Here is a 12,248-nt window from a genome sequence, read left to right as displayed (position 1 = left end):
GTGTCCTATGGAACAGCACTGAGTTAAGAGTTTCCCAGCACCACTACAGTACATACGTTGTTCCATAGAAACCAGGGAGGTCCCTCTATCCAGTTTGAGCCCCCCCTTCAAGCCCCCAGGAACACTTGATGGGTACGGGACAGCAAAGCTGGCATGAGTGGGCTGTCTGGTCGTTAGTGAAGTTCACTTGCCGTTTACAATAACCTCGAGCACGGGGCCCCAGCAAGCTCACAGAGTACCGGGGATGGGTTTTACAGCTTCTCATGAACTACTGAATCTGAATCTTCAGGTCACAAGTCTGTCGTCCCCCAATGTTATCTCACAGTTTCTGTTGGCACATCATGTACGCCTAGCGCTGCTGACGGCAAGAGGGCTGGGGATCGCCCCTCACTTGCCTGCTCACTGTCACGTCCGGTACTCATCGGACACACTCTGGTTGACAAAAAGACTAAAAAGCCGTTCAATGGCCTTCTGACTCAGTGTGGAAGCAGGGACTCCAAAATGTTGTTGCCACTTATCAGTAGGAACAAATTCAGTCAAAAATTCAGCCAAGAAACTTTATAGAGCTCAACAAATAAGTCATGAGCACCTCAAAATAAATGAAGGAAACATTGACGGATGCGTTAAATTCTCTAATATCTCCAGTAACTGCCTGGAAAAGTAGCTAAGCCAGCGAGTGCCAGGTGCCGTCCTCTTATCAGTGAAAGACGCTCCCCCCTTTTCTAATGCTCTCACTCCTAGAAAATTGTTTCTCGCAAGATTTTTGGTAGACTCTAAAAGATATATAATAATATCCAAAGTTTACTTGAGGCTTTTCTCTAAAACTAGAACTACTTGAAACTGGAAAATGATTTGTAATGCTGACTAATTTTTAAAAAACTGGAAAATTTAAAGTCTCTGACTTGATGATGTTAGTCATCTATATTTAGGCAGTTATTCCAAACTTAAGAAGAAAGACATCTGCAAGGGAGATCGCAAGACAACTTGAGGCAAAAACTGCTGCACGGGAACCTGGGGCACAAACCAATCCATGAAAAAAGAACGGATGGTCCCCCAATTCTAATTATTGTTTTCAATTTAGAGCCACAATGTTTTTTTTTTTTTTAAATATTTTATTTATTTATTTATTTGTCCGAGAGAGAGCGAGCGAGAGCGAGCACAGGCAGACAGAGTGGAAGGCAGAGTCAGAGGGAGAAGCAGGCTCCCCGAGGAGCAAGGAGCCCGATGTGGGACTCGATCCCAGGACGCTGGGATCATGACCTGAGCTGAAGGCAGTCGCTTAACCAACTGAGCCACCCAGGCGTCCCAAGAGCCACAATGTTTTATGGAAGTTTAGGAGGGAACATTAGGACACGGATGATCTAGCTTGGTCTCTTTGGGACTTATTCATTAAAAAAACAAAAACAAAAACAAGCCATTAGCCTACTTCTTCATCATGGCCTTCACGTAGACTCATACCCATGGCTGGCCTTTATGATGAAGGGAGTCATTTTTAGTCCTCACTCAAGAGCTCTAATGTTTTTCCTCCTGTGTCCCACTCACTATAGACAGGTGGTTTGGCTCAGAAACTGACTGCACCTAACTACTGATTTATTTTCCTGATTACAAAAGAGTTAATAAAGAAATACAAAGAAAGAAATTTTATACAAAGGAATATGTTTATCTTGGATGGTCCAGTTCCCTAACACCAGGAGAATGGTGTTCTGCCTCAAGATGGACAAGTCTTTGGAAAAAAAGAATGAACGCAACTTGTGCTCAAGAGAAATCTGGTAGAATATGTAGGGGCAGGTCAAAGAAGATGAATTGCTATTAAATTCTCTGATGCTTCTCTTAGATATACAAGAACATTCCTATTTGAAAGATTTTTGGTGGGACAAATAATATACTGTGCTTACATACATATAATATACTACGTAATAAGTAATATTACTATATATGAAAATATCTCTGTTATATCAAAAGAGAAGATTAGATGATTTCCAGCACAAATCCACAAATCCACACCATTAAAAATAAATAATAGTTTTGCAAAGGGAGTAGATACAACCTTCCTAAACCAAATAATAATAAAAATCTTGGCTTACAACAAACTCTTCCATTTTTTTTTTAACAGCAAACTCTTCTGAACCCTAATATTAATCAGATTTCTTTCAGCCACAGAGTATTATGATTAATAACCCAGTGTGACTTGTTTCCTTAGCAAATATTTATTGATCACGCACTATGTGACTGTCAACAAATTGATGAATTAAACCTCCCTTTGTAATTCTGTTGTCAAAATTAATCATTTATTTGTTTAAGTCAGATGTTTTATGTTGATTTATATGACTTGTGTTTATGAATAAGTTAAAATTTGTTTTAAATTCACAAATCCTGAATTTTGCTCAAGGGTTCCAGGCTCAGCCAAGATGTTATCAAGGTGAAAAATCTAATTTCAACTAAAAATGTTCATTCACTTCAAAATAATACAGAAAAGAGACCCTAACTTGGGTTGTTTCTAGTCAGTCTTCCCAGCTTGGGAAACCCAACCTTCAGTAGGAAAAGAAATGTGTGTGCACGTACCAGAGCGCTATCATCAATATTTATAATTCCTCGTAAACATCTTTATTTTCAGAATTCATGCTTTTGATTGCTCCCTCCACCTGAAATGCCCTTTCCACCCCATCCAGGCTTTTTTTCCTCCTTCAGACCTCAGGAAAGGTCACCTGCTCAGCCAGGCCTCCAGGACACCCCCAGTTGTGCGGTTTTTGCCCGTCTCTCCCCGGACCGCAGACAGCGGCACGATACCGATCCAGTTGGTCCCATCACACGGTGTATCCCGGTTAGTAATGACCCGCATCTCTGGTCTTCGCGGAGACCGCGGCCTCCCCGAGGAAGGCTCTGCCCCTGTCCGCGCGCTAACACCGGCGGCCGTGGTGCTCCCCCGCGCCGTGGGGTGCGCACGAAGTCGCCCCCCTCTGAGGATCCCACTTCTTCCTTTCCCTGACGCTCGCCGTCGGTGCGGGCAGCAGGGTTGAGCCCGCACACCGAGCATGCACGGTGATCCGTGCCCGCATCCAAGCCCACTCCTGCGGGCAGACCTCCTGGGACCCCCTCCGCGCGCAGCCCTCGGGGCGCTCAGGATGACCGACCTGACCTTCGCGAGCTCAGCTCCCGGGTACGCCCCCGTGGAAAGGGGGGCTCTGCTTCGAGGGGCCCTTCTCCAGGACCCACCCAGGCTGGAGGTCCCCTGCATCCACACCCGAGAGAGGTCGTGTCCCCTTTCCCCGAAGCGGCCGGAGGAGCCCCCCCCCCCCCCCGCCCTGCCCGGAGCGCGCGCCCCTCACCTGGAGTCCTTCCTGACTCTCGCCTTCTCGAAGGAGAACTCCGGGGGCTTGTTGAGGTCATAGGTCCGGCTCGTGGGCTCCGCAGACACCCCGGCCTTTGCCCCCCGCCTGCTGTGCAGGGAGACCAAGCCCGAGGCCTCGCGGTGGACGTCCAGCGGCGCCTTCCCGGGCGAGGCCTGCGGCGCGCCGTCGCCCTGCGAGCGCACCACGTCCTGCAGCTGGTTGAGCTGGACGCACTTGGCCTGCAGCTGCTCCGTGAGCTCCGCCACGGCCGCCGTCTGCTTGGCCAGCTGCTCCCGCAGCTCCTTCAGCTGGTACTCGCGCTCCTGGACGTCCGCCTCCCTCCGCCGCAGCTCGCGCTCCAGCTCGGCCACCCTGGCCCGCAGCGCCTGCACCCCCGGGGGCCCCGCGCGGCCGTCGGGGTGCTTGGCGTGCTTGGGTTTCACCGACCCATTGCCCATCTTGCTCCAGGACCTGCGAGAAGGCAGAGAATCGGGGTGACCCAGTGCGCCAGGGACCCACGTCCCGGCCGCCGCGCCCGCCTCATCCCGACCTGGGTCATAAGCGCGAACCCCGCGGGTCAGCACTACTGACAGTGATGCCCCTGCTTGCAGGTGGCGAGCGAGCCACTGATTTCCTTCACCTCGCCGTGAGCTGGCACTTGGTTTCGCTGCCCCTGTCCCTGTCACGATGGCACAGGTGTCCCACCGAAGCACTGTGCGCCAGCGGCCGGAGCTCCCTGCACTTCCCTCCGCTCATTCTCCCCGGACAGCCGTCGAGGGCCCCACAGCAAAACTGGACATCAGCGCGGTCAAGAGGCCACACGAAGGAGCCGCTACAGAAGCAGAGGCTCGGCCTGGGCACGAGCTCCCCGCTCCCTGTGCAGCCGCAGCAAGAAACTACTCCCTGATCTAGAAAACCGCGTCTGCCTTCCTCCTGCCGACCAGACTGAGCGGTGCTGCCGCCTTGTCAACGCGTTCCTCCTGCTGGGGCACCCCTGTGTTCTGTATTTCCCTGTTAAAAAGTTCTGGGCAACAGTTCCTAGAAAGTAGAACAGAGGGATAAGGAGTCGTTGACATCCTTTACGGAATATCCTAAAGCCAAGGTTTATCCCAAAACGATGATGTGCGGTGCAAGGCTCCACTCCTTTCCGGTTCCCAATATGTTCAGCGTAGACCCCAAAGTGCGTCCCTAACCAGCAGATATCCGGCTGGGGAACATAAACAAGGATTATCAGGGTGGTTTTAATTCTGTCAGAATCCTTTCATTGTTGTTCAAAGCTCTGTGTTTACTGTAACATTCCTTATAAATACAAATAACTGGCCCCACAGACTTGTGGTTTCACTGATATTATTACTTAAGTGGGAGATAAATTAGGTATCAGGCTTACTGAATCAATTCAATGAAAATTTTTAAAAAATCGCCTGCAGATCAGAAGCGCATATGAGCAAAACGAGTAAGGAGACCTTGAAAAGGTGAGTTTGGAAAAACACTGCTTTGATTAATTCCCATTAGGTGTAAGTCTTTTTAGGCTATCCATCTAAACGTCATACTTCCACATGTGTACTTTTTGACAACCATAGCTCAAGATGCATTATAACAGTTAAGTTTAAACTCTCTCTCATGATATAACACCTGAAGATCTAGATGACACTTCGTAATTACATAAGCCACATATTCTTGCCCCTCTCTCCCTTTAAATTTCAAACTCAAGGAGAAATGAAATGCTCAGACTGATTTCACTAGCTCCCCCAGAATAATCGTGACCTCTACAGCAATAAAGGCAAAGATAGACAGATGTAAAACAGCCTCTAAGCCTCAAGCAGATGCAACCAAATAGCCAATGCACATCGCCTGAGACAGACGGCACACACAGCAAATAAACGTACTTACAGAAGTAATCTTGTAATGCCCAGATATTCCTCATAGAATTCAGAGGTTCAGAATAGGCATTAATAAACATTAGCCTCCAGAAAACTGCCTTGCTATGTCGCAAAGATGTGGCAGGTTTAACCTTTAAGTTTCTCTTGACTTGGCGGCATTTACTATTACATATTAAGAATACATAAAAAGGTTGAGGAGACTAGAATTCAATGAAGTGGACACCCTTGTATCCAAATAAGCAATTCAGAAGACATTAGACTGGGACCTAGGAATAAACCTGAATGGAATTCTGCATGGCAGGTGTGAGATGGAGCTCCCAGGGGTGTCTTAAATTAATGAGTGCACAAGTTTTTAACATCCAGCAGTAACCCATTTCCTAGACATGCTTTTTAGGTCCATGGACAAGCATTCCCAACCGAGGCAGGTTGGAGGAAGGGGCAGGTTGAAGGAAAAGGGATTGCCTTATAAAGAAAAGTGAGCATAAAAACTTTAAAATGTAACATTAAACTAATTTACTCTTTATTCATAGAACAACTGTTTACTAAGGCCGAAGGCAGTGCCACAATGTACTGTATCAGGGGCATAACTCCATGGATTTGGAATCCAATTGGACAGAGAAGAGTTCCAACATTCTTCATATGAAAAGGCTTAGAAACATTTTTGCTCTATGTATGGTACTCAAAATACCCTATTCCAATCCAATAATTTTACAAGCTTGAAACACAATGAAACAGGTGTTAAGATCTCCCAAAACACCAGCTCTTCCCCCCATTTTAATGCAGATGCTTTAGAAGCTGTATAAATCCTTCAAGCCAAGAATTCTTAAGAGGGGTGAAATTAACTGATCTTTCAAGTAACAAATTTAAGATATGTAAGTCGGTTACTGAATGGCTCAATACTGAGTCTGATTTCTCAGTGAGCTCACTCATTTAAATTTTGTTGTCCCTTAAGCCAAGGCTTCAAGTGCCTGGCTTCACAAAATCTAATTAGATTCACTGTTTCCTATATCAGTCACTAAGATAGATAAGCTATTTCTCCAAAATGTATTGCTAGCCACAAGGAGAACATATTGTTAGAAACACAGGATGTTGCCCCATCAAACTAGCAACTACAGGTTATTAAAGTCATTGTTAGAATCAGAGGGCAAGACTTGATGTAATAAGAAATGAACTTGGAGATAAAGATGAGAATTTAAGGTGAGCAACAGATTCAGGCCAGCCAGGGTTTGGAAGACAACCTGCCCTTTCCGGTTGTGTGACCTTCTACAAATGACTTAGAATCCTGTTTTCCAATCTAGGAAGCGGGTATAATTATATTCAGCTCATAAGGTCATTATGAAGATTATGTTTACAAGGTATCCTGTACAATGCTTGACACACAACAGGCCCCAAGTAGCTCTTACAGTGCTGGAGACAGACACTGAGTGTCTCGGTGGGAGGAACTCCCAGAAGAGATCATTGGTGGTTGGGACAAAGTCTAGCATGTTGGATGTCTTCCAGACAAGAGGTCTCTAAAGATGCCAGTTATTCCCTGGGGGTGAGGGGAACCTTACTCTGCCTGGCTTATCTCTTCCATTAAAGAAAGAAATGATTCTGGAACAGCCTGGGCAACCTTCCCTGAGAAGGGAAGCTCCACCTAAGAATGGAGACCAGAAAGCTTCATGAATGACCCAGCTCAGGATCTAGGACTGTAAGGACTAATGACAAGCTTTGTCATTCCCTCACACTGCCTCTACCTGTTTGCACATATTCAGGGTAAGCCCTCAACCAAAGGGGCCTACCGACCTATCTGGGAAGACAATTAATTAAAAAAAAAAAGAAAAAGAAAAAAAAAAAAAAGGCTCACCGTGAAGGTGGGATTCTTCTGTCTCCATAAACAGGCAAGAGGAATGGAATGAGTTGTGGCATTGAGCAAGAAAAGAAGAAAATACATGCAATTTTAAATTATTATTACATTAATTTGATCGCCACTTAGGAAATATCCCATACAAGAAGTACCGGAAAAGACACAGGAGAAGCCAAACTGCCCGTGAAGGCTCTTGCCTGTGGTCGAACCCCTGGCAGCCAGTGTGGGGGCAGTTGGGCTTTGTTGTCTGTGTTTTCCTACAGCCCTAAACTAGTTTGAAACCACAATCTTGGCTCTGATCTAGATGATATCTATTTCTCTCTCTCCCCATATGGAGTCTGACATAAATACATTTATCTGTAAATATGGGAGACGATATAGTGCTGACTAAGGTGACATAGCCAGACTCTCAACCCAAGCAGTTTCCTTAGTATATATCTGTCCTTGGGCATGACTTTGGGCTTGGGTGTCAATAATAGAATAGATGGACAGACCCACGGACAGAGCCACAGGTAGATCAAAGCCACTATGCACATCATGTAAAGCTGTTAGACGGTCAAATAAGAAAAGCCATATTAAACATTATTACTAGTACTGTTACCATTATTTAACATTATTACTAGTACTGTTACCATTATTTAACATTATTACTAGTACTGTTACCATTATTTAACATTATTACTAGTACTGTTACCATTATTTAACATTATTACTAGTTCTGTTACCCAACAAAATAACTCATCTTAGTAGAACAATGTACTGATCAAAAAACACGCACTAAACGGACACAATATTATCAGAGAACAAAGTCAGTGGTGATACAAGCAGACTTCAAAACTTACTATTAAAAAAAGACTTACTATAAAGTTGCAATAATCAAGACAGTGGTATTAGTGAAAGATAGACGAAGAGATCAACGGTACATAATAGAGCTCAGAAATAGACTCACACAAATATAGTTAACTGGACTTTGACAAAGAAACAAAAACAGTTCAGTGGAGAAATGATAGTTTTTTAACAAACTGGACACACACACACACACACTCATTAATCTAGATACAGATCTCATATCTTTACACAAATTATCCTAAAGTGTATCAAATACCTAAATATAAAACACAAAACTATAAAATTGCTAGTAAGACAACAGAGGCAAAATTCTAAGTGATCTTGGGTTTGGTGATGACTTTTTAGATAAAACATCAAAAGCACAATCCATGAAAGGAAAAATGTTGATAAGGCAGACTTCATTAACATTTAAAACATCTGCTCTGCAAAGACACCATTGACAGAATGCACCAACAAGCCACAGACTGGGAGACAGCACTTGCAAAGCACATATTTAATAAAGGACTAGTATCCAAAATATACAAAGAACACTTAACATTCAACAATAGAAAAACAAACAACCCAGTTAAAAAATGGGCAAAAATAAGGGGTGCACGTGTGGCTCAATCAGTTAAACATCTGAATTTAGCTCAGATCATAATCCCAGGGGGCTGGGACCGAGCCCCACCTCTGAGCCTTCTGCTCGGTGGGGAGTCCACTTCTCCCTCTCCCTCTACCTGCCTCTACCTCCCTCTACCTGCCGCTCTGCCTGCTGTGCTCTCTCACTCTCTCTCAGTCAAATAAATTAATAAAATATTTTTAAAAATGGGCAAAAATCTAAACAGATATGTCACCACAGAAGATACACATGTGGAAAATAAGGATGTGAAAATATGCTCAACATTGTATGTCGTTAGAGAATCTCCAAATAAATCAGTCGTGAGATACCACCATATATCTATCAGAATGACCAAAATCCAAACACGGACAACACCAAATGCTGGAAGGAATGTGGAGCAGCACGAACTCCCATTCATTGCTAATGGGAGTGTGAAGTGATACAGTCACTCTAGAAGACAGTTTTGGAGTCGCTTATAAAGCTACATAATTATATAACCCATTGGTCATGTTCCTTGGTATTAATTTGACTGATATGAACACGTACGTCCACACCAAAAGCTGCACATGGATATCTGCAGTAGCTTTATTCATAACTGCCGCAACATCGAAGCAATCGGTATGTCCTTCTTTGGACAGATAAACAAACTGCGGTAAACCTAGACAATGAAATATTATTCAGGGTTGAAAAGTTGTAACGATCGAGCCATGACAAGACATGGAGGCATTTTAAATACACATTGCTAAGTGAGAGAAGTCAGTCTGGAAAAATCTACGTACAGCATGATTCCAACTATTTGACATGCAGGAAAAGACAAAATTTAGAACACTGAAAAGATCCGTGGTTGCAGAGACTTCGAGAGAGGGAAAGAGGAAAGAATAGGAGGAACACCGGCAGGTTTCAGGGCCATGAAATTACTGTGCGATGCTGTGACGGTGGATACGCGTCTTGCACATGTGTCCAAACCCACCGAATGTACAATACAAAGAATGAGCCTTATTGTTAACTAGGTACTTGAGTTAATAATCATGGGCCAATCCTGGTTCATCAATTATAACAAATGTAACATTTATTATCATACTATATATATATATAATATATAATATAATAATAATATATAATAATATATATTTATAAATAATATATAATATACATAATAATAATAATAATATATATTATTATACAATTGTATCAATGTATCACATTGATACAAGATATTAAGAATAGGGGATAGGAGGAGGGGGCAGGGGAGCATATGGAAACTCTGTAATTTTCGCTTTTCTATAAAATTGCTCTAAAAACTAAAGTCTATTAATTTAAAAAAACACATATTAAAGAGTGAAGGCAAAATGCTGACAGCATATCCAGGGAACAGACAGATGCATGCTGGGAGAAAGAGAGTGACGAGCCATGAAAAGTCTAGGGCAGGAATAAGCCGCGGAAGAATTTATACACCACGTTATGGTATCTGCATTTTAGTGTAGGTCACGTTTTTTTCAAGTTATATGGTCAGATTTGTCCTTGAGAAAAGACTATTTTCTTGGCCATAAATATGGAATGGAGTGAAAAGAGCTTTAGAGGGAAAGGAACAAAGCACAGGTTATTGCGCCAATCCGAGTCAAAGGTGACGGGACGGGGAAAGGCCAAAGTCCCAACCCCATTCTCATGTCTTGAACTTCTGGAACTCAAGATAACTCTGTTTATATGGACCAGCTCCATGGTAGCCAGAAGAGAAAACTGTGATCATCAGGGATTTGGTAAAAGCTATGACTACAGGTAACTCTGCCATTTCCTTGCCTTCAACAGACCGTGAAAAGTAAAATCAATGCTTTTTTTTATGATATGGAGAGTTTACCCTGAAATCAGAGAAGTGAACTACACAAGCTTTTATAAATAGTCTTTTAAGTCTATGTGAAACTAATGCATTTGGTGCTATCCTTAATTTGTTTCACCAAATTTCTTTTATAAAATAATTAACCGTCACTAAATATATAAACCCCTGCTTCTTTTCCCTGAGGTGAAGCACACAGAGCTGCCATTGTGAGAACAGCTCAATTCCCTGTCGATGCTACAGTTAAAACCATCCTCCGGTCTTGTGACTGATGACCCGGGACTCGGTTTTGAATCTACTGTGTGTCTTCTGTAGCCACAGCACGGCAGTACGAGAGCAATCTTCTTTCCTCAGGCAGTCATATGAGCTCAGTTTCAGCTACCCCAGAGGTTGACTCTCTCTTTGAAGGGCCGCTCCACCTAACAGAATGTTCATGGTGAATTTTACAAACGACACATACCCTGTGTTTTCACTGTCCAATGTGGTGGCATTCCATTCAGCTATTTTTGGGTGCTGCAGTATCCGATAGACAGGCCAAGACAGAGAAATGTAATTTTATAGGTGTAGGTCAGGATATTACAGCTGATGGAACTTGAGTGGTGATAAGGAGAAAGAGAACAAAGATTTGGAAATTTCCACTGTGGCAAACTGGGTAAGAGGGGATGTCATTAACCAAAAGGAGGAACAGATTGGAGGGATGAGACAGGGAGTTCAATTCTGGACGTGCTCCGTCCGAAGGACCTGTGGCACTAACATGGAGGAGTTCAGTAGGCCGTAAGACGTGAGCCCTGGACGATCAGGAGCACGGAGGTGCAAATGGGTCTGATAGCCTCAGTACGGTCTGGAGCTGAAGTAGTGGATTAACGCGCCCAGGAGACTGGCAATAAGGAGAGGAAAAGTATCTAGGCATACATCCCACGTGAAAGAAAAACTAGAGATAGGGTAAGAAGAAGCTACTGCTTTGGTAAAAGTGAGAGAAGGTATGAATGGGTTCATAGTCAGAATGAGATTGGTGGAAGGAATCCTGCAGGGACTAAATAGCTCAGTGTGGTGAGTACATGGGTGTGCACAGAGGGGAAAGAAAGAAAGAAAGAAAGAAAGAAAGAAAGAAAGATAGATAGATGATCCCAATATTTTGATCTGAGAAGGCTGAGAGGAAGGTAGTGCCATTAACTGATTCATTCATTCAGAGGTGAAGACAGCACCATCTACGGGCTGGGCGCCGAGACATTGACTCAAGTCAGGCAATGAGCATGCTTTATGGGGACAGGAATGAAGCGGACCTTATCTGTGTTGAGCATGAGGTGTCTGAGTGTCATCACGGTCGAAATGCTGAGCAGAGAGCAGCAAAAAAGAAAGGTGGAGGCAAGAGACTGCTTTACAGAGGGAAGACTTTGAAGTCCCATTAGTAGATGAGATCACTCCAAGAAAGGGAAGGAATGCCTCTGCCACTACATATGTACATCTAGATGATACTTACAGATCCCGTTGATCGGAGAAGAGGCAGAGAAGCAAATAAGGAAGACGCGGAAGGCGCAGTTGTACAAGTAAGAGAAGTAGCAGAAGTATCCTAGAGGCCAGGAAGGCAAGGTTTCCAAGAAGTGAGCAGGCGGCCGTTGACATCCCACAGATACACCAAAGCAAATTAAATCAGAGGGAAAAAGCCTGGAATTTAGCCTTTCACACAAGAGTTGGGATAGAAATCTGATTCCAAAGGACCGTGGGAAGAGCTGACGTAGACAGCAGGGGTTTCAAGATGATAACTTGGTTCATGAAGTGGATTTTTACAACAGTGGGAACTTGAGTGTGTTTGTAAACCCGGAATCATGGCCCAGCGTAGATGCAGAAAAATGAAAACACAGAAGAGGGAGTCACTGATAGGGAAATGGCCTAGAGGAAGACTGTGGGATCAGAA

General features: G+C 44.0%; 1 protein-coding gene and 1 long non-coding RNA gene across 4 annotated transcripts in view; both read right to left on the bottom strand.

Moving 5' to 3' along the window:
- LOC309862545 overlaps positions 1–12,248 on the bottom strand; it is a 531,010-nt gene that overhangs the window by 258,790 nt on the left and 259,972 nt on the right. The gene's annotated exons all lie outside the window — the stretch shown is intronic.
- The window catches only part of PRKG2 (protein kinase cGMP-dependent 2), a 97,170-nt gene that overhangs the window by 83,686 nt on the left and 1,236 nt on the right, over positions 1–12,248 (bottom strand). For all 3 annotated transcript variants that reach the window (XM_082728160.1, XM_082728161.1, XM_082728159.1), the window contains exon 2: positions 3,327–3,800. In XM_082728160.1, coding sequence (XP_082584286.1) covers positions 3,327–3,787 — 461 coding nt within the window. In that variant the 5' untranslated portion in view covers positions 3,788–3,800. The remainder of the gene's footprint in view (positions 1–3,326; positions 3,801–12,248) is intronic.

This window comes from Mustela nivalis (genome assembly GCF_964662115.1).
Source record: "Mustela nivalis genome assembly, chromosome: 4".
NCBI classification, from domain to species: Eukaryota; Metazoa; Chordata; class Mammalia; order Carnivora; family Mustelidae; genus Mustela; species Mustela nivalis.
Note: the sequence above shows the minus strand (reverse complement) of the source record. Positions and strands in the feature narration are given on the sequence as shown.